Source organism: Anopheles coluzzii, chromosome 3 (assembly GCF_943734685.1).
Source record: "Anopheles coluzzii chromosome 3, AcolN3, whole genome shotgun sequence".
Taxonomy (NCBI): Eukaryota; Metazoa; Arthropoda; class Insecta; order Diptera; family Culicidae; genus Anopheles; species Anopheles coluzzii.
In genome coordinates this window covers 35,116,054-35,142,378 of record NC_064671.1, presented here as the reverse complement: position 1 = coordinate 35,142,378, position 26,325 = coordinate 35,116,054, and the positions used below count along the sequence as shown (strand labels likewise).

Genomic DNA, 26,325 nt, shown 5'->3' with positions numbered 1-26,325 from the left:
CAGGATGGAAGCAAAGCAAAAAGGCATTAAAAAAGGGAGTGCAGCCGTCGTGTTGCATCCTAAGAAGGCGGCGACTTGCTTATGCTGATTGGTTGCAGGAAGCGATGTTGTCCTTACCTTGCCAGCGATGCTGGAAGCTGAAGCCACATTTTGCAGGGTTCGTCGGTTTGAAATGTGTGCAACTAATTTCATCTAATTAAGCTGCAAATTATAGGTAATTTGTGAAAGAAGCCGTTACAACCCTTTTCCAAAAAATGAGAGAAAACAGTTTCTAGGGAAGAATCTTAGAATAGTACGAACTAAGGAAAGAAGAAACTTGTAAAATTTTCAAAATATTATTGAATTCAGGGTTTTCCAGGGGTTCTCATAGTTGTGGGCCACTTCCTTGACTCTTTTTTATGGGAAGTGAACTTCATATGATGAAAATTGGACTCTACGGCACCCTTTTTGGACAGCTCCTTTCGGAAATTCCTATTGGATTTGGCCAACAAGGCTAAAGAGTCCGATTCCCATTACATTAAGTTCATTTCACGTAAGAAGGAGTCAATAAAGTGTCCCACAGCTATGAGAACTCCTGGAAAACCCTGTAATATATAATATTATTTTTAAATCAAGACATATAATGATATATGGAGTAAAAATGGAAAAAATAGATAAATATATATCGAAACCTGAATCTGAAAAGAGTTAAACACGCTTAAGCTTGCATCTTTAAGGCGCTTCAGCCTTTTTAAGAAACTAAAACGACCTTTCATCCCACAAGGAGTATAAAAAGGCCCCAAAACAGAGCGACAGCATGTATAACAAAGTTTGTTGTTCAATCTAAAGATTATGATGAATCGGTTATCACATTTAAATTTATTTCGAAGTATTTGAAATCGATATGTATGTACTGAAAATCAACATCTTAAAGACATTTAATGACAATTCATTAAAAAATATTCCAATTTTTTGCTCTATTGTATGAGAGAAAACCCCTGCCATGAACCAAACACTACGCTTTGAAGTTATTTTAATGTTTTAAAATATGAAATCTTCACTTACTCTTACTTTACTTCAATAATCTCTCATATAAATGCACTCAACTCTTAAAGCTTACACTTTTCTGTACCTTACTCAAACAAATTCCACACAGAAACGTATCCTTGGACCCTCCCTTTCTACATCTCACTGCAGACAACCACCTCAAATCGTCGACCCAAACGATGGTTCATGTTTTCTGCCGAATCGAACATGGCTTCTGTGTACTTTATCGACATCGTTGCTCCCAATCGTTGCTTTGCGCTTTTGGGCCACTCTGAGCTCTTGCAATCCACCTCTTTCCACCTTCAAAACTGCAATGGAGAATAATCGGCTGCGTGCATGTTTGCCATTTGTGTGTGTTTTGTTGCTCTTCTCTTCCTTCCGCTCTTCCTTCTCCAGTTCCCCGAATGCACTTTTCGGGGGGAGAATGGGACCCTTTTTCGGTTCCCAAAAGGATTGTCTTTTTCGTGCAATTTTTGGGGACGGGGCTGGAGCAGGGCAAAGAAAATACGAATCGAACCAGGCATATTCGGACACACGGTTCAATTCAAGCTGAATCAAAGGAAAACCGGGCAAGACTGGGACGACAGGAGAAAACAGAGATGATATTTAATTTAGGATTATGTCACGCTTCTTCGCCAAATCCCACGGCCCTCATCATTCCAGGCACCAGACCCGGGGAGCAGACCCGGCCCCGCCATCCTCGCTTCTCACAATCTGTCTCACCGAATCAGTTCATTCGCTTTTCTTCCATTTCCCATTCCCACTCTCCTGCAATCCGTGGAATTGGGGATGAGAAAACCTGCACGGCCTCGATGCAAAACAGGGAACAGAAGCGAAGAACACACACACACACCCGCTGGCTGCACCTTGCGAGCCCCGGTCACCAAGGCACCGGTTGGGCTGCACCGAACAAAGACCACAAGAGGGCATAATTAGTTATTCGTACAGAAAATTTAATAAATTTCCTTTGTTTCCACCATCACCACTGCCAGCACCAACAGCACGGTACGGTGGAATCTTGATTGCGGTCGAATCGGAAAACAAGCCTCATGTGAAGGCCAATTCCTCCTCCAGAAGCGACGACGCAGCACACCACAAATGCGATGCGCGAATATGCACCAAAATCACAGCGACCAGAAGCTTCTTTTATTTAAATTAAACTTTTATCTCGATTTTAATTGTACAGGCGTGCGGATCGCGGACCGCGCACTGCACTGATCCTTCCGGTTCGATCTGCGGTTCTCGATCGTCCTACTCCTCATTCCTCACCTCCAATTCCACAGTGAATATGGAATTTCTGTGTTCTCGTACTACTACTACGGCAGCTCCATATTTTCTCCACCACCCCTGTTGGTGATGATGGGAATGAATTCTTAGTGAGAGGAAAGAGACAGAAAAGGTTGCATACATTTTTTCCAATCGGTTATAGGAAGGTGATTAAAGGATTTCTGTCTGTCTGTCGGTATGTGTGTCGGTGGTGTAAAATGGAACCCTCTTATAATGTATAGTGAATTGCAAGTCTTTTAGCGATAAAATAAATGCTTTAATAAATAAAATAATAAATAAAATAAATGCTCCCTTCCCGCTTTACTAGCGACGTTAGCCAAAATCAGACTACAAGAGTCCATTTTTTTCACTCTAAAATAATCCATCATCTCAACAACAACAACAACATCTTCAATCCACTGCACATGACGTATGACGACCTTTTTTTGATGATTATGATCACTTCAATCGATCGACTTCAAAGATTATACACTTTGCCAAAGAGGTTCATATGACCCATGTGTCAGCTATAGCCGATCTCGTGGTACAGTCGTCAACTTGTACGCCTTAACGACATGCCCATCATGGGTTCTAGCCCTGAATGGACAGTGCCCTCATACGTAGGACCCGACTATCCTGCTCTGAGTAATCAATAAGACACTGAAAGCCAATCCCACTAGCCTTGACCCGACAAGGGTTGTTGTGCCAAAGAAGCGGAAGACGAAGATGTGTTATCTGCAATCGCGTCATCTTCAACATACAATTTCGATATAAGGGCCCATTGATCGGAATCTTTTTGTGAGTTAAATCTTTCCGGCATCTTTTCATAAGATGATTCAAACTATCACGAAGTGTTTGTTAAACTCATCTGCGAGCTCGTCTCTTTACGGCGGCTTTCTATACAGCTCATTACTCATCACATCACTCATGAGTTAAACAACTCTTTCTAGAGTTACAGCTTGATGAGGGAGTTAACTCTTCACCATCTGCTACGAACTCACTGATACTGAACTGAATTATTTTGTGAGCTAAATAGCTATTTTGAGAGTTAAATCATTATTACAATACATGTATACTGGTAACTCAATTACAATGAATTGAAAAACTTGTTCATTTAATAACTCTTTAGGGATATTAGCATTCGATAAGTAATTTAACTCTTGAATTCTTTAGGAAAGTTAAATAAATGATTTAGCACCCCAAGCCGTGTAGTAGCTTACTCGCAGAGAGTTGGTGAGTTCAATAACGCTTTGTAGAGTTAAATGTCGATGAACGATTGAATGCTCTCCACTCCAACTATCAACTCACTTACTAATGCCTTGTGACTAATGTAACACTTAAATCTAAAGTGTGTAAACTCATACTTGCGAGTAGTTATTCCACTCACAAAGTGCCTTTCTGTTACCATTGGCTACACTCTGGAGTTTCTAGAGTTGGATGATAAGAGTAAAATATTAAGTTAACTTAAGAATTAAGATCACTCGATTATGTTCAATATCCTTTAGAAAATAAGTTATATAATCTTGTAAAAACACCTTCCAGGCGAAAGCGTTCCCATCCCTGTAAAAAATAAGGCAAACTACTAACAGGATTTACCAGGAACAGATTTCCTTCCTGCCAGAAGCGTCCAGTGGAATGTTCTTCTGTGGAAGCGGGCTGTTGCAATGTACGCATTCTACCCCAGCCATAATCGCTACCGGCCAAGCTGGCCCCGAAAAAAGCATTCCTCAAAAGTGTTCAGCCGTGGGCCATTTTTACGCTACGGGAAGCATCCCCTCATACTGCGGGCTCGAAGTATTCCTTCCCCTCAGGAGATAGCAGGATCAAATTTCATTAATTGAGGGATTTCACGAGGGTTCTTATCGGTGTACGCGGAATTTATAAGGCGTTCGGGGCTTTACTGCTGCTAGATGGATCAAACCAACAAGGCTATCAAACTGTTCGACATCAACTTTGGAGGTGAAGTGACGCCTGGACCTCATTCTACCCTGTAATGCCTTCTTTGAGTTTGAGTGTGAGTTACAGGTACATTTCACTCACACTTTCCGGCCAGGGCCATGCCATTTCAACACGATCGAAAACTACGCAAATGCGTAGTTGCTGTTCGGCCGCCAATCAAATCACGGCCGCAAAACTACGCCAAGCTGTCGCAAAACGCTAAAACTTGCCTTTAGGCCCGGGCCCCGTCTGGCCTGCAACCACCCGAGATGTCAACCCAGAACAGCGTCGGCATCGAAATTAGTGCCCACTAATGAACACCGTCGTCTACCGACGAGCGAGGGCTTCCAGGGAGAGAGAGAGGAGGAGGAAAAGACGGGACGCGTTCATTAGTTTCATTTTCCTAACCGGTCACATTTTCCCGAACGATTTTCCCTACATCACCACCGTCTGCTTGGGGAAGTGTCCCATGGGCGTACCATACGGCCATATGGAAAAAGGGGGCAGTTACGCCAGAAAGAAAGGACATTAATCGAGCTAGCAGCAGTAACAGAAGAAAAGCCAACAGGAATCGTCCGGTATTCCGGACGTAATTCGATATTGATAGGCCACTCAAACTGTCTAACAAAGGCCTCACCTCCTCCTCCCCTTACGCTCCCAACACCAAGCCTTCGAAAACTATCGACCACTTACAATCCAGTGTTATGAATAAATGATGCGACCAAAGGCAAAAGACGTACTCTGGTGGCAGTAAAGCGCGACACATACACCGCTAGCCACACACACCGAAACCGACACACATTGTTGGCTGACGATAGTAGTGATGATATGTCTTTGAATCAAGAACTTGTACGACTTCACACAAAGCTCCACTACCCGATCAATATTTCCATACCGGAGAGGTTCGTCCGAGGCCGTTTGAGTGACTTACAACAATTACGGCGGGCAGAACTACTACTACTACGGTGGGTTGCAGTTGAAAACGGTAGCATTTGGACTAATTAATATGAGCATCAGAAACAGGCGTGGATCGTGAAACGATAGCAAATATGCGTGCAGATTAAGGGAAAGCTTTCCCTATGCAGATTACTATAATATTTCACTGTTTCTAAACTTATCTTTCACGTAGTTCCATCATAATATTTCAATATGGCCTCAAAAATGCACTAAAATTTGTCAATCAATTTCATTACATTCTGTATACAATAGCAGCTATTCAAAACAAGGGGATCAGTTTCCCAAATATTATGAATAATTTATCAAATAGCTCATTTATTCTGCGCGTTTCATGGTAATGATAACGTTTGCGCGCTCAGAATAACCAAGATATCAGAGTAATTAATGACGATTCAATCGAGAACTGAACTCAGAATCTTGATGGCGCTAAGATTTCACTCATGGCACACGGATATCACGCCTTTCTTCAAAATGAACGTTAAAACTCTGTTTTGAGCTGATTGTTCTATTCATTAAACAATGAAAAAGGCAATTTAGTTACGTTTATTTAGTTATTATTGAGATCGAAAGCTCGAAAAAAGTGGAAAATTTATACTTCTTTTATTAGCAATTTGAATTATGATTGATGAATTATCGCACATAATAAAGTAATTATAATTAGATTTTTTTTATAAAATTACAATCAAAACTCATTTAATAATTACTTTCACAAACTAAGCACAAACCGGCGCTTGAAATGGGGCACGATAAATCACGATAAGCAAAAGCAACACTCATCCCTTAACTAATTGAACAAAGCTAATCCTTGTGCAATCAGCACGAACCACATCCTTCTACTATCGGCACTCATCATCGCCGTAGACAAAAAAAGCAAAAGCAAATGTATGAAACAAAAATAAAACAAGCGATTGATATCCGATTGGGTTTATAGGGGGGTGAAAGTCCACTGTTGGAATGAAGAAAGACAATAGCAATGAAGACTCCCCAGGTCCTTGCACACTCGTTGATAACCAGAGTCAGAGACAACAATCCTCAAATCGAACTGTAACACTAAATCCAATCCCCTCGGACATACCCGCACAGACACACACACACACACACACACAGACAGAGAGGGAAAGACGATCCTATTACAACGACCCCATGACGACTCGACTCCAAAAACGCTGCGCCATGTACGGTTTTGCGGCGAGTCCAGGCTGGGTCGGTCAGCAAAGGAAATGATAATAATTAATTTCATAAATAACGAATCGATATCAGTGTTTAATAGGATTACTGTGTACCACAATTCGCTGTTTCTTCATCCCCCCCTCTCCCCCCTGCAACCAACCATACCCATACAACAGTAGTGCCGGCTGTCCGGTCCGGAGCAACAGCGACCAACCAATGAGTCGGTCGATCGATTTATGTTGCGTTCTTACGACAAAGGTGGGGATTTTTGTTTTATCCACCATCACCACTTCTCGTGATTATCGCGAACAAAACAGAAGGACGTATCATGCCCCCTTTCCGTCCATCACACACACACACACGCCAAGAGGGGTGGAAAATCTCACTCCCAATGAGCCGTCCGAAGCGGAGACGAATTGTTTGAATGAAGAAACAGATTTATTTGAGAAGAAGCAGCAAAGTTCAAGAGAGACAGTGTGCAATGTAAAGAGCGAAAAAAACCAAAGCAACCTTCGTCTAAACACACAAAACAAAAGCACCCCAGCAGTACTCCCTTGGGGGCAGGGGGACGTGCAAGCTCCAACGCTTGCTTAGATATGACGATGGCAGCACATTCTAATTAAAAGGTAAGAGTGGGTTGTAGTGATGGGCAAAAAATGGGCCTGCATCCGGACTTGGATTGTTCCGGATTAACTCCGGAGTTAGCGGGGGAGGAACTAATTGACCTGGAATAATGTTTAGCCTTTTTTTAATTTCTAGGGTAAATTGCATTATCCTTGGTAAATGCATCACAAGTAACCTATAACTACACTTCCTAAAGTGAATTCCTTTGTTTGCACTATACAGTGCCATTATATGCTGTATATTCACGCAGCTATATAGTATAAGTTTCATGAGAATTTTTGAATATTTTCCATTTTGTTTTTGGGCTCATATCACGACTTATTGTTCCAGAAAATATTAAGATTCAATTAGTTAATTTGAACTATTCAACAATGTATTGACCATTGCTCAATATTGTTTGCATTTTTTGTTTTAAAAATGTTAAGATAAAATCTGTAAACAAGCAGAATACCATGGAAACCCAATAAACTGGATTTTACCGGTACGCACATAGAATTTTAGCTTATAACTGTAGCTATCAAGACAGCAATGTTGGCTAGGAGCTAGGGTTATTTGGAATCGTGATGTGCTCTCCGGAGCGCACCCACGACTCCGATTCGACTCCAACTATTATTAGTCAGATTTCGACTCCAGCAAAATGGAACCACTAGATCCGCCCGGAGTTGGAGTCGTCCAGAACCGCCTGGAGCCGCCCGGAGTCGTTCAAGGTCGTTCGGAGTCTTTCGGATTCGTTCGGAATCATTCGGAGTCGTTTAGAGTCGTTTGGAATCATTAGGAGTCGTTCGGAGTCGTTCGGAGTCGTTTGGAGTCGTTCGAAGTCGCCCGGAGTCGGCCGGTGGCACTTCGTATATAGGCCTTTGAAGGCCGACTTCGAACGACTCCGATTCCGAACGACTCCAAACGACTCCGAACGACTCCGGAAGACTCTGGACTACTCCGAAAGACTCCGGACGATTCCGGACGACTCCGACTCCAAACGACTCTGGACGATTCCGAACGACTCCGGACGACTTCGCGTGATTCCAGGCGATTTCAGACGATTCCGGACGATTGTGAACGTCTCCCGATAATGTAGGGTGGACCTACCTTCCGGAGTCGATTCCGAATTTATCGGAGTCGGATCGGAGTCGACTCCGCATTTTTGCAACTTTACCCATCACTAGTTTGGAAGCTTGCTTTTGTACTGTAACTATTTTGCTGTACGAAATAAGCACAGAGTAGTAAAACCGATACCATATGAGCCATTTGGAGTCGATCGGAGTAATCCGGATTCAATTGCAGCCAATTGAATCTGTGTTCGTTCGGAGCAGCCGGATTCAAAGCCATATTTATTTCGGAGTTGGACCCGGATCAAGAACTTCGGAGTGGATTCACGAATCCAATCCAGAGCTCCCATCACTAGTGCGTTGGGCGAGCGAGTGTTGGCAAAATAATGGTACGCGATTTTTACGCTTAATTATAAGCCGTTTTGGCGGGGCCTTCGCGGGTTGATATCGTGCCTTTTCTTTTCCTTCACCCTTAAGCGCATTTCGTCGTCACAGAGATTGGGTGAAATGAGAGATTCCATAGAGAAAATAAACTTCAACCCACCCATCATCATCATCATCGTCTTCGACGAGCCCGTGTTTCACCAATTCGAATCTGCCGCCGTTAACGGCAAACGGTTTTGATGTTCGTTAGCGGAATTTATTTCTTTGCCCATTTCACCCATTTCCCCCGCAATGTTTTGCTCTCATTTTCCATTGTTTTTATATTTATTTCAGGCACCCATCGGTGTAAGATTCCCTGCTCACAAAACATATCTGCAGGTGCGTTGCGCCTCGGTTCTGTTCGCTTGGTGAGAAGGCAGCCGTGGGGCTTTTTGGGCCTGTTGTTGGTCGGGATGATTTTAATTCCCCCCTAATAAAGCAGTTAAACACACGAGCGGCAACGGGAGGCGAAGAGGGGAAAAAAAGGAAAGGTTAATTTATAATTTCATGCGCACGCCCGCGATCCTCGCCGTGGCAGGGAATTGGATATTATCGTTGTGATCATTTTCTTTTTAACGCCTTCGAGCAATTATTTGCCACCCCTCGGCTTCATCGCGAAGTGGAGGAATTTTCTTGCGCGTCTTGGGTGTGTGTTTTCCTTTTGCCTTTCCCCTCCTTGTAACGGTACACGTGATTCGCGCGCGAGATTGTTGCGGCACGAGCGCGCGCGCTAGCGCGAAAAGGGATTACGTTTCCACTGCATTGCTTTCCCATTTATTAGTTATTAGCAGGAGAGCGCGTGTTTTCGTACGGGGGAAGAAATAGCCAACGGCAGTTTTTTTCTTCTGTCGTTCCCTTCACTCAACAATGCACAAGAACGGGTAGCAAAAGGCGCAACAGACGTAACATGATACGCGGGCCGTAACGATAGCCATTCGGCTCATTCGGCATGGAACCATATTTTATTAATTTCATTTACCATTATTATTGGTTCGAGATTTCGAGAAAGCATCGCCACCAACGCAAACCCGTAAAAGGTGAACCTTGTTTTGCGCCAATTTATGATGGCCTCCCCCTGCCATCGGACCCCTCCGCGCGAGCGCGAAATTGTGGTCAAATTGTGCCCGTACGGTAGCAACACCGGGACGAGTGAAAGGCGGCAGTTTTTCAAATCAAAAATTGACACGAAATGTGCATTCACTTCATAATTGTTCGATTACAGCGAGAGAGAATGTAAGCGCGAGCCGAATGTGTATGCGCTTCGAGGATCGCATGCAGGCAGCGTAACAGATGCGTAGAGATGTTTTAAAAACTTAACGGGTTTTTTGGTCGTGGAGATAGTTTCGACCACCGGCGACATTCCGATTGGAGTTAAATGGAAATTACAGCACGGCTGCGGCCATTTGTCCATGAATCACACCTATTCGAAAATTGCTTGCGTGCACCGACACACGTGTTGCGTGTGTTGAGTAACGGTTTCTATGATATTTGAATTAAAACAAATGTGCCATAATGATTGTTTAGCGTTTTAGATTTATTTTAAAATAAAATTTTAAATTAAGTAATTTTATATCCTTTTTCCCATAGTGAGTACAAGCAAACAAATAAACAAACGAAAAACATCGAAATTACAAACAGAAGATGCCATAATCCGCAAAACATAGCGATGACAACAACCAGCTTTCACTAGCTCGCCAACGCTTCCAATCGGAGCGATTTTTCCTCGCTGGCGAGCGTTTTTGTAAGCCGTTGTGACGGTTTTTGACGTTTCGAGCGAGAGTTTTTGAGGATTCAAGATGGCCGCCAAAAAGGCTCGCGCTAGTGTGCGATTGTGTTGGAAGGCAAAATTCTTCCTCTTCTTCTTTGGCACAACAACCGTTATCGATCAAGGCCTGCCTTCTATAATAGCCAGCTCGAACTCCATTTCTGATTTGAGGCTGTTTAACGAAAAATCAGTCCGATGTCGTACTTTGTGGCTGATAGATAAAGAGATAGACGGTACTTAGCGGAACTATCGCACTTTTTAACTAGCACTCGGTACTCTGTAGAACCTTGCGGCTGCTAAGCCTGATGTGTATGGTTCATGATGGAACTTGAAGGCTTGTTAAGAAAGCGTACCGAACTTGGTGGAACTTTATAGCTTTTTAATGCATGACATCGGTACAAGGTGGCTCTTGTCAAATTGTCAACTGACGCCGTCAATCATCTCATTGCTGCTGCACAAGTTAGAGTTAGACAAGAAGAAGGGATTTTGAGGGAAGTGATTGTAATTGTTCAGTAAATTGTGATACATTTCGTGTAATTTATGAATATTAGGGATTTAAAAATATACACATGTACACAAACAAAACAAATCCTGTTGTTTATTTTATCGATGACGCTTGCTTGAAAATAAAACACAAAGAAAAATAATCCCTGGCACCGATGCATAAGGGAGCTTATACTTCAAATACTTCAAATTATTAAACAAAATATTTAAAAAATTGTTTTTTTCGTCAAAGTATGGTAAAACATATTGCTCGATGCATTTTATGAATTTAAAGTCTGTAGGACTTTTCAATCAAAATACAGTAGAACGTCGATTATCCGGGCAGCTCGGGACCGGACGCAAGGTGTGTTTATTAAGGAGGTGAATTGTTAGCGCGTTTTCCGGGCGCCATCATTGAGTATTGTTATGTCAAATCGCATACAATTTTCTATAGCCCCCTCCAGCCTTCCCCGATTTTAATACCGGAGCCCCCAGTATTGTTATGTCAAGTCGTGAAATGTCAATTTGCTCTGAAGCACTTCACCTCCTAATATCCATACACCTTGACCGGACGGTTGCCGGTTAATCGATTTGCACGGATAATGGTCCAAGAAATGTCATTTCCCAAGCGCCACAGATTAAGCTTAAACGACTGGAAAATTGAATATCCATAGAAAAAAAATAAAAGCTCTACAGCTTCATTGGTTTGATCAATAGATGGCGTATTACAACTCATCATTATATTGCTATCCTTTTCTTGCAATGTGTTTCGGCAAGTTTCATCTTATCATGACCTATAAGCCTTCTAACTTTCCGAGCAAAAATCTATATAAATGGTCGTGCGGTCAGATACGTGGGTATCAACACCAACGACCATTACTCAAATCTCACTTGCTTCAGTGCTGGTGGTTTCCATTGGATTTAGTATTTAAACAATCGTATCGCCGTTCTAGTTCTAGCGATGCATAACTTCAATGCGAAACCATACAACAGTACAGAGGAAATGAGAAAGCTCTCCTCCAAGCGATGAAGCTCAACTGGTTGGGGTATCCCACCAACAGAGAGCGCCACCAGCTTTTTTGCTATTTTTAGAAAGCATGAGTCGTTTGCCGTCTGCTAAACGAAGTCTTTCTATATTCCGTTTAGGTAGAGTGCTTGAGTCGTTTAGAAGCCGTTTAGTGGTCGTTTAGTGGATTTGTGGCACTTGGGTTTCATATAAAAATTATTTTATTACTAGTTTTTTATTAGTTTTATGATTAATCTAACTTGAATAAATCGATTAATCGTTAGCAAAATATTATTTTAATCAATAACTATAGGTTTAATAACTGTTCATGAACAAAAATGAATTTCGAAAATATCACTACCCAAGCGCCACAGATTAAGCTTAAACGACTGGAAAATTGAATATCCATAGAAAAAAAATGAAAGTTCCACAGCTTCATTGGTTTGATCAATAGATGGCGTATTACAACTCATCATTATATTGCTATCCTTTTCTTGCAATGTGGTGTTTCGACAAGTTTCTTCTTATCATTACCTAAATAGCCTTCTAACTTTCTGAGTAAAAATCTATATGAATGGTCGTGTGGTCAAGATACGTGGGTATCAACACCAACGACCATTACTAAAATCTCACTTGCTTCAGTGCTGGTGGTTTCCATTGGATTTAGTATTTAAACAACAGTATCGCCGTTCTAGTACTAGCGATGCATAACTTCAATGCGAAACCATACAACAGTACAGAGGAAATGAGAAAGCTCTCCTCCAAGCCATGAAGCTCCACTGGTTGGGGTATCCCACCAACAGAGAGCGCCACCAGCTTTTTTGCTATTTTTAGAATGCATGAGTCGTTTGCCGTCTGCTAAACGAAGTCTTTCTATATTCCGTTTAGGTAGAGAACTTGAGTCGTTTAGAATCCGTTTAGTGGTCGTTTAGTGGATTTGTGGCACTTGGGTAGACACTTTAGAGCTGCACAAAAATCTGGTTGCCCACTTGACTATCGCTGCAAATGTTCGCTGTACGTTTGAACAGCTGTCACATTTATGCGCACGGTTAAGTCGCCCACCGGTTAATCCGCCCCCGGATAATCGACGTTCTACTGTAAATTAAAAAAATTAAGTGCAAAAACTACCCGCGGGTAAGCGACCGCCTCAACACTAGGGTTAAAACGAGCACTGTAGGCAAATAAAGGAAGGGTAGAGAAAATGAGCGAGATGCAGCGATTGTTCAACATCAAAAACCCTCGCCAGGTTGTGCGGTTCCGCGATACGTCAGTTGGCACATACTGTCAAAATTCAAAACAAACACACGTGCGACCGGTCCCCATGAGCGAAAGGAATACCGCGTGCGGTTCCGAAAAGGCTAGCAAAAATGAAGCTCCTACCAGAGTTGACGAATTTGCGACCAGAATTTAAAGAAATACCTAAAAAGCAAAATGAGGTAAGTGTATTTTAAAGAGTGAAAAGTGGATTATAACAAGCAATTGAACCCTCTCTTCCTTTTCCAACACAGATCCTGGCGAACCTGGGCCGTCCCCACATCGACTCGTTCAACTACATGCTGGACGAGGGCATCGAGGACGTGCTGTCCCGGTTGGTGCCGGTGTGCTTCGAGATGGCGAACGGCAGCCGCATCAAGCTGCGGATAACGGACATCAGCATCGCACCACCGACCGTCCCGATGATGCTGGTCGAGGTGGCGGAGAAGCGAGTGTTTCCGAGCGAATGCCGGCAAAAGTCCGACACGTACGCGGGCATGTGCACGATCACGCTCAACTGGGAGCTGGACGGCATGCCGCAGAGTCCGCTGACGAGGGAGATGGGTCGCATCCCGATCATGCTGCGCTCGAACGCGTGCAATCTGGCCAACGCAACGCCGGAGGAGCTGGTGGCGCGCGGCGAGCATGAGGACGAGTGGGGCGGTTACTTTGTCGTGCGGGGCAACGAGAAGCTGATCCGTATGCTTATCAGCACGCGCCGGAACTATCCGATCGCGGTGAATCGTAATACGTGGCGTGATCGGGGCAAAGACTTCAGCGCCACCGGCGTGTTTATACGGTGCGTCCGGGAGGATCAATATTCAACGGTAGGTTGCCGGAGGGGTGGTAAAGTAATGGGAAGTAATGCTGGCCGGTCATTTTGCAGCGAAATGTGCTCCACTATTTAACGAACGGTACGGCCAAGCTGATGATTAGCGTGTCGAGGGCGCTGTCCTTCATCCCGGTGATGATGATACTGAAAGCGCTCGGCGATCGGTCGGACAACGAAATCTACAAGAAGCTGACCGCGTGTGACGAAAGCGATCAGTACTACAAAAGGTATGCTAATTCGAATGCTTAACCGTCAAAATAGGCCTAATTTTTAATCTCGTCACCCACAATGCAGATGCATCATGGCGATGTTGCGCGATCTGCACGCAGAAAACCTGCACAGCTCGCAGGAATGCCGCTCGTACATGGGCATGCTGTTGCGCCGGCGACTGATGGACATAAACCTGCCCGCCTGGTACTCGGACGAGCAGGCGGGCCACTTCCTGCTGCAGCACTGCGTGCTGATCCATCTCGACAGCGTGGAGGACAAGTTCAATCTGCTCGTGCACATGGTGCACAAGCTGTATGCGGTGGTGCAGGGCCGACACGCGGTCGAATCGCTCGACGGCACGATGATGCAGGAGATACTGCTCGGGGGCCACATCTACCAGGGCTTGCTGCGTGAGATGTGCCTTTCGACGATGCAGTACGTGCGGATCAATCTGATGAAGCTGTGCCCGGACCGGACCTCGCCGATGGTGACGACGCACGAGCTGGCCCAGGCGCTGAAGAATGTGGCCGGCTTTCAGCACCCGTTCACGATGTTCCTGGCGACGGGCAATCTGGCGAAGGCGACCGAGATGGGGCTGATGCAGAGCACGGGACTGGTGATTATTGCGGAAAACATTAACCGCATGCGATACATGTCGCACTTCCGGGCGGTACACCGTGGCTCGTACTTCCTGACGATGCGCACCACCGAAGCGCGCCAGCTGTTGCCGGATGCGTGGGGCTTTATCTGTCCTGTGCACACGCCCGACGGGGAGCCGTGCGGGTTGCTGAACCATATGACCTCCGACTGTACGGTGTCGGTGACGCAGGATCCCGAACTGGTGGCCAACATCCCTGCCACGCTCGTGTCGCTCGGTATGCAGCCGTTCGGCGGTGATGCTGGCAGCTTCGGAACGCTCTCCCACGACGACGGGTACGTGGTGATGCTGGAGGGCAAGATGCTGGGCATGTTGGCCCGTGCCACCGCCAGTCAGGTGGTGCAAAAGCTGCGCCTGCTCAAAATCGAAGGCAAAACCATACCGAACCAAACGGAAATTGCGTTCGTGCCGGCGCGGGAAGGTGGCCAATATCCGGGGCTGTTTCTGTTCGTCGGACCAGCGCGCATGATGCGCCCGGTGAAGAATCTGCTGTGCGGCAAAACCGAACTGATCGGTTCGTTCGAGCAGGTGTACATGGACATCTGCGTCACGCCGGAGGAAGCGTACCCGCAGCTAACGACACACGCGGAGCTGGCGAAAACGTCGTTCATGAGCAATCTGGCCCAGCTGATCCCGATGCCGGACTGCAACCAGTCGCCGCGCAACATGTACCAGTGCCAGATGGGCAAGCAAACGATGGGCACGCCGTGCCACAACTGGGACAAGCAGTGCATCGCGAAGATGTACCGGCTGCAGACGCCCGCCACGCCACTGTTCCGCCCGGTGCACCACGACAACATTGCGCTGGACAACTACGCGATGGGCACGAACGCGATCGTGGCCGTCATTTCGTACACCGGGTACGACATGGAGGACGCGATGATCATCAACAAGGCGGCGTTCGAGCGGGGCTTCGCGGCGGGCAACATCTACAAGCACGAGTACGTGGAGCTGACGGGGGATAGCTTTTTTGCGCGCAATCCCAAAGATGCCACGCTCAATCCGTTCCTCGACAACGACGGGCTGCCGTTTAAGGGCGCACAGCTGACGAAGGGTACGCCGCTGTACTGTTACTTCGACGTGAACGATCACACGTACCACGTGGTGTCGTACCAGGGCTACGAGGAAGCGATCGTGGACAACGTGAAGCTGGGCGCTCCGCTGCAGGACGCGGGCCGTGGCATTGGGCGCGGCGGGATGGCCATCGTAACGAAGCAGCTCATACTGACGTACCGTGTGCCGCGCAATCCGAGCGTGGGCGACAAGTTCGCGTCGCGAGCGGGGCAGAAGGGCATCTGCTCGCAGCACTGGCCGGCGATCGATCTACCGTTCACGGAGTCGGGCATGATACCGGACATTATCTTCAACCCGCACGGCTTCCCGTCGCGCATGACCATTGCGATGATGATCGAAACGATGGCGGGCAAGACGGCGGCCTGCCAGGGCCTGGTGCACGACGCGACCCCGTTCCGGTACGACGAGAGCAACACGGCGATCGACTACTTCGGGCGGCTGCTGGAACAGTCCGGGTACGATTACTACGGCACGGAGCGCATGTACAGCGGGGTGGACGGGCGCGAGATGAAGGTGGACATCTTCTTTGGGGTGGTGCACTACCAGCGCCTGCGGCACATGGTTAGCGATAAGTGGCAGGTACGGTCGACCGGACCGATCGATCAGCTGACGCACCAGCCGAACAAGGGCCGGTCGCGGGGTGGTGGCGTGCGGTTCGGTGAGATGGAGCGCGACGGGCTGATCTCGCACGGCGCCTCCTTCCTGCTGCAGGACCGGCTGGTGCACGGGTCGGACAAGGTGGTGGCGCTGGTGTGCCGCCGGTGCGGCACCCTGATCGGGCCGATCGACAGCGTGACGAAGCGGCTGGCGGACAACTCGAACCAGCTGCAGCACGTGCCGGCCACGTGCCGGCTGTGCGAGGACGACAAGGAGATTGGCCATGTGGAAATTCCGTACATCTTCAAGTTTTTGGTGTCGCAGCTGACGTCGATGAACATTAACGTGAAGCTGCAGCTGTCCTATCCCGATGTTTGAGGCGGCTGTTGGAGTTGGTTTACACGATCATTTTCTGTTTAGTTCGTTAGGTGTAAAATGGTAACTTTAAATAAAAAAATAAGGGCACCAATCCTAAAATTAAAGATTGTGCTTTTCAGATTCAATAACATGTGTATATTTTCAATATATTATTTTTTTGTTTTTCGTCCTTCTTCCGTACGATCTCCCGACACACACGATCAGCACACTCTTCATGCTTGCTTTCTGCCGGTCGTCCCCTACAATAATGTATGCTTCTCGGCTGCGCACAGTTAATGGGGATGTTTTTAGTCCACATCTTGGGTTGGGGGGGGGGGGAATATCTGGTTTAATATTTGTGTTTTTTTAGATTATATTATACCGCATCTTTCTCTCCCTCTCTCTCTCTCTCTCTATAACTCGTTAATGCCTAAAGGGGTGCAGAGCTTATTATGCAGCTGTGTGGTTCTCTACACTTTAAGCTTCCTCGAATACAAGCCGAATACGCTTCCCCCTGGTATATGTGGTGGTCTTGAGTGGTCCTTTCTTTGCATGTTCCGCAGGCTGTCTTGCCCCGGGGCCGCGGAACACACCATCAATGGAGGTATACGAGAGGGAGCAGCGTGTGATCCTCCCTTCTCCACTTACCGAGGGCTCTTCACAATCAAATAACAATTGCGGGAGATGTGGGTCGCCTTTTCCCCCATTCCATTATTCCTTTCGAGTAATTCATAGTAAGCTCCTCACAGATTTTTCTTCAACGCTTTGTCGGCAATGTTTGTGTTGCGCCTAATGGTCGATTGCTTATGGGTTTTTCATTATTTTAATGTGTATTTTCTCTTTATTCACCGAGTAACGCGCGTACCTTGTTCCATATTTTTCTTGTTTTACGCTCTCAATTTGTTTGGAATGTCCTCCCAGCCAGTATATGTATGTATATATGCCTGCTATTACATATTAAGCTAAATATATATTATATCTTGTTCGTAGACTAGCGATCTTCACTCTACTATGAAGGAGGGGGGAAAAGAAAAAAGTTATGAATGAAGTTTGGCGTGCGCAGGTCATCTCATGCTACACTTAGCGTGTTTTGTGTGATAAATCAAAATTGTTTTTTTTTGCTGTTTTCTATGTTGTAAGAAGTGCATGAAACTGCATCGAAGCATCGAATGAGAATGAAGTTTGTTTTATGGTTCCATTTTGTCTTCCTACTATTATGTTTTAGATCGATCGATAAACTCCTCCCCCAAAATTGTATCTCTGCCTACGCGCCTTAGGTTTGTTTCGCATTGTTTTTTTTTTTTTTCGTTTAAATACAACTTTCTACAATGTACAACTTGCTTAGTTAGTGCATTATATGTATATTTGCAACAATAAAAACATAATTTCATCAATCTATCTTTTTGCTCTTTCTGCTAACACTCGCTCGCTTGCGTGCTTCTTCTTCTTCGGGAGATGGTTCAGCGATCTTCATTCCAAATCGCACGATCGCTCGCAAAACCTCATTACTGTTACTTGCGCGCGGCGTTACTACTATTGCACGGTCACTATCTCTCCAAGTGTAATGCTTCAACACCGAATCGTGGTTATCGTGGACAAGCGAACGAAAACACAAGCGAAAACTTAAATCGATCGTGGGTGTCCGTTACGTAGTAGCTCTGCTTCTCTCGAGGAAACTAATGTACACATACTAAGCAAAAAACACAAATTCGCAAAAATCGCTTCCCCCTTTCGTCCTTCTTAGTATTCAGAGCAGTGTTTTTGTGCAGCTGCAACAGTACCGTGGGGTGTGGCCCTTCCGCAGAGTTATTGGAATTCGCTTGTCGCTCGGCCCAACGGATCTCTTCAACGACACAACGATCGCAAGAGATATGGGAGAATACGCATGGAAGAAGCAGCAGACGTGCATACTAATGCTTACTACCACATACACACACACACCATTTGCCTTCCTTTTTGCAGGCTAAACAGTTTTGTCATTTGCTGAGCTTTTATGATGCTTTACGTTAATTACTTTACACCAACATTACATGCAACAACAAGCGCGTCGGCGCCTTTTCAAACGGGGCTTTATCTACATTGAGTTAGCTCTTAGGGAACAGGGGGTGTGTGTTTGTATCTTTAGCTTGCTCTTCCCTACGCCTGATTGGGTGTTTTGCTTCAATTTCGATGTTTCCACACACGTTTCACTCTTACGTTTCGTGTCAATTCTTTCTCCTCTGTGTCACCGTGTGTAAGGAAAGGTTTGTTTTTTTCCCTAAACTCTACGAGGAAACTACTGCGTTTCGGTTTTTGTCATTTATTCGCCCCTTAAACGTTGAGAATGAGATTACTACTTGTATGTCTCCTACTGGCGCGTCACTTCGGCACCAAACGGTACCATCATCAAAAGTCTGTGGCCTGTGGTGAAATGTGTACACACAGGGTAAAGTAATTTGTTCCAGCGCTACTTTCCTCTTTTGCTGCACACTCCATTATTACTTCTCCCTCGCTCCTTCTCGCTTGCACACATGCCGCTCTAAGTTTACGTTCCAATAGATAATTATTTAGCTTGATTTAATATATTAATTTATCGGGTTTTCCGTTTGCTCCACCCCCCCGGGGGGGCGCATCTTGCTGTCTCGAATGATATCCTGTTTGAACGCCCCCTTTTTGCCTTGGTGGTGGGAAGCCTGGCAACGAATTTCGTGGTACAACGACAACGGAAGTACTTTGGCTTACGAATTATTCCGTAATTCCTTTCTAGTTTTGGGGTGATGGGAGTGTGCTCGATCGTACATATTCGTTTGCTATGTACCGCACACAACACAAAAATCCGTTTTCCGCTGTTTAACATGTAATGGAACAATATAACTTATTCGTTTCAATCGCCTCTTGCGCCAAAAGGACATTCCATCTTGTCATTGATCATCACTAGCACCCTCCGGCCGCCTCCGCGGGGTAGGCGCATTCAACTAGTACTTATGGCATTATTCCACCTCTTTTTTACTGACCATACCATACGTATATGTATACATTTACACATACCACAAAGCCACACGCATACACAAATATCGATACAACATAAACAGCTTTTTCCACCTTCCGTGTGGGATGGGGGAGGGAGGGAAAAAGAACATTGCGCCTTGGGCACCACCAAACCACACCATTATTACCTTTCTGCTGCAGTCTCTCTCTTGTACACATCATTTCTCATTAGTTGATTGATTATTGTATGCATCTATAGTTCTATATCCTTCCGTCTCTAGACTTGGAACAAACGTGTGCCGGTGCGGAGTTGTTCATTTAGAACTGATCCACCAACAGGTCGCAGATTTCTTGCGTCACCGCCTCTAAGCTGGACCGAATGGTTAAACGGAACATCTGAAATGGACAAAAATAAATTATAAATAATGGAGCATAATAATCAGTGCTGCAAAATGTCACTGACAATGTCATAAAAAAAATCTGACTAAAAAAACAAATCCATATCAGCGTCACGTACTCAATTATGATAATCAGAGGTGATGCTCAAAACGATTGATGTGACCAATACATGCTTCGTGACATTTTGTGCAACCAACGCTTGGTCAGTCACTTTGTCATGACTGTTCGACTTTACTGTGATCAGTCACACATGACATTTTTGCGACCATCGCTTGGACAGTCACTATGTCATGACTTTTTTTGGCTGTGATCAGTTTTGCAAAATGTCACTGACATATTCCGGCTGAAACAAAATCATCTAAGCGTCACGAGCTCTACTGTGATGATCAGTGGTGAGACTCAAACAGTTGTTGCGACCATCACATGCTTGGTGACGTTTTGTGCAACCAACTTTTGGTCAGCCATTTTGACATTTTTTTTTTTGACTTGGTCGTGACATTTTCTGTCGGTGATCATCACGATAGTCACGGGGAGATATGCGGTGCGTACGAGTGGTCCTAAGCAACAAAATGAACATTGTTTCTCGCTCTGTTTGACACGACAGACCATCAAAGCAGACAGAGCGAGAAAGCATGCTCATTATGCTGCTGAGGACGCCATTAAACGCTAAGTATAATTCAAGAATGTCATGATTATCACCGTTCGAAAATGTCATGACCAAGTGAGTGACCAAGACTTGGGAGCATATCATTTGTCAAATGTCACCAAGCATGTGATTCATCCACCAACTGTTTGAGTCTCACCTCAAATCATCGCAGTTGTGTACGTGACGCTGATTTGAGCTTCGCTTCAGTCATGAGTGTTGGTGACATATGGCAGCACTGTTTTCACAGCCAAAAAAAAATCATGATTATGCTTGCGCCGGCATTAAGACAGCTTGTCATTGTTTTCGGTTGGTGATTATCATCTGATTCTCATGACATTTAGCAACACTGAATACAATATAAAACCTGTAGTTGCCTTACCTGTGCCTGCTTGTTTGGTTCCAGGCGCAGCAGGCAGCCCACCTTGTGGGCCTGCGTGTGAATGATGCCGGCGCACACCATATTGTCCGGATTGGGATCGATGCTGTCGAGCAGCTGCATGCCGAAACCGGTCAGCTTGTTGCGCGCGCCGGGCAGATCGAGCGGCTGCTGGGCCTTAAACACGCGCTGTGCTCGTTGCTGTTCACTGTTATGAAATAAAATCACGTTTTAAATAAATAAATTGACCCTTTCTTCGTCACTTTTGCCCCTTTTTCTACTACTCACCCTCCCAGGTTTCTCCACCGGGCGAAGAACGATTCCGCGTTCATCTCGGTCGGCTCGAAGAACTTGTTGATCGTGAGCGGAAGATTGACGGTGATTTTCTGCGGCGCCCCACCGCTCACCCGGAACGAGATCACGATCGACGGTGCGCCGAGATAGTGGTCGATACATTCCGCCGTCAGCAGCTGCTGGATCTGGGCGCCCGCCTCCAGCGTTGGCTCGACCGCCTTTATCTGCACGTTCAGCTTGAGCGCATCCTCGGCCGACCACTGGAGCGTGGGCACGAAGTTTTGCAGCGCCGTCTGCGTCTTGTTGCCGTAGTACAGCCCGAGCCGGCCGAGGTTTTGGCGGAACTCGCTCTTCACGCCGATCTGCAGCAGATCGTTCTCGAACAGGACGCCATTGTTTTTGAAAACGAATCTGGGAAAGGGAGACGAAATGAGAGTTGAGCGATAAGATGATAAGAATGTGTTCATTTGGTGTTTTACTGTGAACTTACTTTTTGGAATTATTAACCACATTGCTGTTGCCGTTGGCTGTGCTGTAGATGTCGCCCAGTACGTCGATCAGTGTGCCAGACTGGCTGGCCGGTGGTGTACTGAGCCCGAGCAGATCCGAGCTAGCGTTGGCGTTGTTCGCACTGCAAAACAAAGCAAGCAACGATAAAACACCTCCCAATTCCACCAAAACCCAATTTCCATCAATTTCCCCAGCCTACCTTGACGTGTGATTAGTTTGAGCATTGCTGTGAGCATTGTTGTGACTGTTCGGCACCGGGCTCTTCGTCTCCCGTATCTCCGCATTCTCCGGCACCCGGCCCGGCTTCTTCTTCTTCAGCACCGCCAGTATGGAGCTTTCGCGCTCCGGGAACGACGGCATCTCCTCCAGCACGGTCGCCAGCACGTCCGTCGACGCGACAATGCTCAGCTGCAGATACTCGCTCGCGCGCTGCTGCAGCTCCGCATCGGCCGACCGCAGATTGCTGTGCTGCCGGAACACGTCCTGGATGGTGCCGCGAATCTCCGGGAACAGATTGATAAACTTAATGTACGTCGACAGCAGCAGCGCGCGCGTCATCGACGAGCACAGATGGTACTTCGAGTGCAGCAGCTTGAACTGCACCATCGGCGCGGACCGCGAATCGCCCGCAATCAGATTGCCAAACTCGCCCAAAATGTAGCCGCCCACCTTCACCATGTTCTCGTGGCAGGCCGGCGCCTGCAGCGCCTCAAACACCGTCTTCGCCGCATAGCCCTGCACCTCCTCCCGGTTGATCACGATCTGGATCACGCGGTACCACACCTCCTCCGACACGTAATCGCCCGCAATACGGATCAGGTTCAGTATCACGTCCACGTACCACGTGTAGTCCGTCGCGTACTTCTCCGCCAGGATCGCCACCTTCAGCACCATCTCCTCCCGGATCGAGTAGTCCGCCGTCTCGAGATAATTCAGCATCTCCTGCACGATCTCTTCCGCGTTCGACCGGTCGCACATCGCGTACAGCAGATCAACCGCCTGCTGCCGCACCGACACGTCCTTCTCCATCTTCATCGACAGGATCACCACCTCCTGGTGCTTTTTCACCGCTTCGTGCGAAAACTCGGACGTCGCCAGATGGCACATCGACTCCAGCGCCAGGTAGCGCAGGTTCGTCTCGCGGTTGCTCAGGAACTGGCCGAGCTGATTGCACGCCCGCACCAGCAGGCTCGGCTCGCTGTCATTGTGTATGATCAGATTGATCGCCTCGAACAGGACCGCATTCTTCGCGTTCGAGTGCTGCACCTTCTTGCTCTTCGGCGGCTCCTGCGCCTTGTTCAGTATCGTCTCCAGACACTCGTTCAGCCGACCGCGCACGCCCGGATCCTCCGTCGGCGGGTTGTAGTTCTGCAGCAGGCGCAGCAGCTTCACCGACAGCCACGGCGCCGGCACAAAGTAGTACGTGTAGTCCTGCAGATCCGTGTACGAAGCGGTCACGATGCGGGACAGGCGCGACACGGCCAAGCTGACGCAGCCCTTGTACTCTTCCGGGTTTTTCTTGACCAGCGCATCGATCAGGCTGGTCGCCGCCGTCACCACACCCATATGCTGATCGTTCAGCAGATGGATGATCCGGCTGGTCCACTCGCCGCCCGGGATGATGTCCGGGCAGGTGCGGAACAGCCGCAGCAGGCACAGCGCGGCCGACTGCTTCACCACGTCCATCGTGTCGCCCGACACGAGCAGCTTCGGGATTTCGTTCGAGAACGCTTCCGCCATATCCTGGCTGCCGATGTTGGCGATGCACTGCAGCGCCAGATTGACGTGGATCGGATTGCGCGACTGCAGATCGTTCTTGATGCTTTGGATGATCAGCTTGATCAGATCGCTGTTCGTGTTCACCAGCACCGAGATGAACAGATAGCCCTGGTGGGGGGAAAAGGAGATAAATTGTTATTTTAAAACCAAAAATCATGATTTTTTAATGATGTGTGGCGGCCTTACGATTTGTTTCTCCGAGTATTTGTTGGAGGACAGCAGATTGACCGCCTCCATGTGGCCGAAATCGATGTCATGGCCGAGCAGAAAGATGAACAGTAGCTTGCACACATACTTCTTCTTCTGGTAGCCGTCCAGCGTTTTGTCCCCTTTGAATTTGCTCCGAATGTTGGCCAGCTCCTTGTTGATGCGCTTGATTTCCGCCTCTTTGCTTTTGCCTGAAGGAGTCCGCCACAACAGAAGCGAAAATTAGAAATAGGTCAACCGAGTTAATCCCTCTCCACCCACAACCCCCTAGAAGAGGCACACTCACAGTTCCTGATGTCCGATATGAACACGGCCAGTCCGCGCATTCCATCCCCACGTACCGGTGCCATCTTGGATGCGGTTGCTTTCCCCCTTTATACCCAGCCGGCGACTCGTTACGCTTGTTCCACACCCAACTCAATTACACCGCAAGCACAATACCCTCCCCCCCGGTACACACACACACGCTCGCGTCTTTGCTGCTCGCGACCGGAAGCGACCACGTCGTCGTCGTCTGCTGTCGTCACAACGTATCTGCGCCCGCTCTTCGTGATGAACTACAACGGCCGCGATTAGGGCGTGTAAGCGTTGATGTAAAGTATTGCTTCTCTTGTCAGCTCAGCACGATGCATCCACCTGTAAAGCACAAAAAAAGGTGAGAAGTTGTCATTTAGTGAAAAGAGAAACAATTTGCTAATTACGACAACACCAGTCATCGTCATCGCATCGTCATCGGCAGCAGCAGCAGCAGCAGCAGCATTGCAAGGAGAAATTATGTTTTATCAGCGCCTACTCTTTGCGGGGCGGTTCGGAGAGTGTCTTTGCAACATGAAACTGTACACATACACACACGCACATGCACGCACACATCCCGGATTGGCCGGGAGTTATCGTAGTTGTTCGTTCTTTCTACGTATGTTGTGCCGCGCCAGCATCATATCAATCTCGTCCGACTTCTAGACGCCTCTTCGCCAGCATCCATCCAGCCTGCAGTTAACAAGCCGCAAGAGCAAGAATTTAATTCAATTATCTGATAACAATAACACACACACACATATATAAGCGCAAGTAGGCTGGGAAGCAAGAACGTTGCCACGGACACCGCCATTGAAGCTGGGAGAGTCACTTTCTTCCATGTCCACACGCGACACACGCACTGCCTTCCCCGCTCCTCTGACCACTACTGTTGTGCCACGGTACCGCACACTGTTTTAATGGGACACTTTACTACGTGAACAAAATGAATAGAATTTTCGATTTTCATTGTTTTTTTTTTTTTGCAACTCCAAAGCCCATGAGAACCGCCCGGAACACTCCCAGCGGGATTTCACTTTGGGGAGCGCAAATGCAAATTATGTACCGTTCGCCAGCAAAGCACACACACGCCCGTTGTTACAACCACCACATAATTACACCGCTATCGCCACACACGATTGACGCCCAGAAAATGTCTCCCCCTCTCCTCCTTCCCTTCCCCTTATACCAAGCCTCGCCGGATGACCTGACGCGACCGGACGAATCTCGAAATCCCGTATACACCGCCTACTTTTACACCGATGTTTCTGCTGCTGCTGCTGCTGACGATGACGCTTTTCGTGCGATTCACAGATTCGGATGATGATGATGACGAGCGATGCTTACCCACCCTTACTGTGTCTTCTCTTCGCTGTTCGGAAAAAAATACCGATGCACCACGGCCTGCAATCGTGCAGCACTAAAGCACCCCGTCGAACAACAACCCTTCGAAACCGGGATCTCACTTGCGGGCAGGATGTTCCGTTCGGTGTTTGTATGTTGTGTGCTGGCAAACTGCTGCCTGCTCCTTTTCTTACGCAAATCGGGGAGCCTTCGCTTTGCGTTTAGATTAAGGATAAAAATCGATTTTCCGCTGCTTCTGCACTCTCACTGGCGCACAGCGGGAGCTCGTGCACGGACGGGGTCGCTTGACAGTATGGATGACAAATGGAAACGCTGTGGAGAAATCAAAACAATTTATTTTGGGATTTTTTAAAGCGTTGAATGAATTGAATAAAATTGCAAATTGCATAAATGTGTCTTAAAAAAATAAATTAGACCATTTTGAGCATATTTTTCGTAAAATTATCGAAATAAAAAAGGAAAGATTCTCATGGAAAATCCCCACTGTGCCATGTCATCTTTTTCATCTCTCTTTATATCATCACTTTGATCAATTTATTTTAATTCTTCTTCAAAATTGAACTATGATTTGGTTAAAAAATTGTCTTGATTAATAATGAATGCAAAATGTTGCCTTAATTCATCAAAAATTTGAAAAATAAATACTTTCATTCCACAAACTCAACACAGGGTGACACTGCAGAAGAAAGTCGGTCATTAGCTACTCGCTCTCGATTATCCGGGGGTCTGTTTTTCAACACCCCACCAATTCCTTCGCGATGTTTCGGTGGCATCATCTTCAAATGATCAAGATTTTTTCCAC

General features: G+C 46.8%; 2 protein-coding genes across 6 annotated transcripts; one reads left to right on the top strand and one right to left on the bottom strand.

Moving 5' to 3' along the window:
• Window positions 1–12,976: 12,976 nt before the first annotated feature.
• LOC120954868 (DNA-directed RNA polymerase I subunit RPA2) lies at window positions 12,977–16,835 on the top strand. The gene is made up of 4 exons (XM_040375154.2): window positions 12,977–13,140; window positions 13,213–13,785; window positions 13,845–14,017; window positions 14,085–16,835. Exons 1-4 carry the CDS (start codon window positions 13,072–13,074, stop codon window positions 16,705–16,707), a joined length of 3,438 nt encoding a protein of 1,145 aa, XP_040231088.1. The 5' UTR covers window positions 12,977–13,071; the 3' UTR covers window positions 16,708–16,835.
• Window positions 16,836–17,088: 253 nt separating this feature from the next.
• LOC120954869 (AP-2 complex subunit alpha) lies at window positions 17,089–25,813 on the bottom strand. 5 transcript variants are annotated; one of them, XM_040375155.2, is made up of 8 exons: window positions 25,506–25,813; window positions 24,151–24,500; window positions 23,844–24,055; window positions 22,078–23,765; window positions 21,859–21,999; window positions 21,363–21,779; window positions 21,078–21,282; window positions 17,089–20,049 (listed from the first exon to the last, which is right to left on the bottom strand). In XM_040375155.2, the coding sequence occupies exons 2-8, from the start codon at window positions 24,212–24,214 to the stop codon at window positions 19,972–19,974; spliced, it is 2,805 nt and encodes a 934-aa protein (XP_040231089.1). In that variant the 5' UTR covers window positions 24,215–24,500; window positions 25,506–25,813; the 3' UTR covers window positions 17,089–19,971. The 5 variants fall into 5 exon arrangements, with proteins under 5 accessions (XP_040231089.1, XP_040231090.1, XP_040231091.1 ...); XM_040375156.2 differs by having other exon boundaries at window positions 25,510–25,813; XM_040375157.2 differs by having other exon boundaries at window positions 25,516–25,813.
• Window positions 25,814–26,325: the final 512 nt, after the last annotated feature.

Excerpts from the sequence above, each read along its gene's own strand:
- LOC120954868 (XM_040375154.2), top strand. The coding sequence starts at position 13,072 with ATGAAGCTCCTACCAGAGTTGACGAATTTGCGACCAGAATTTAAAGAA. Across the intron at positions 13,141-13,212 it reads TACCTAAAAAGCAAAATGAG|ATCCTGGCGAACCTGGGCCG; the intron begins GTAAGTGTATTT and ends TTTCCAACACAG. Across the intron at positions 13,786-13,844 it reads GGGAGGATCAATATTCAACG|CGAAATGTGCTCCACTATTT; the intron begins GTAGGTTGCCGG and ends GTCATTTTGCAG.
- LOC120954869 (XM_040375155.2), bottom strand. The coding sequence starts at position 24,214 with ATGGCACCGGTACGTGGGGATGGAATGCGCGGACTGGCCGTGTTCATA. Across the intron at positions 24,056-24,150 it reads CATATCGGACATCAGGAACT|GCAAAAGCAAAGAGGCGGAA; the intron begins GTGAGTGTGCCT and ends GGACTCCTTCAG. Across the intron at positions 20,050-21,077 it reads AACCAAACAAGCAGGCACAG|ATGTTCCGTTTAACCATTCG; the intron begins GTAAGGCAACTA and ends TGTCCATTTCAG.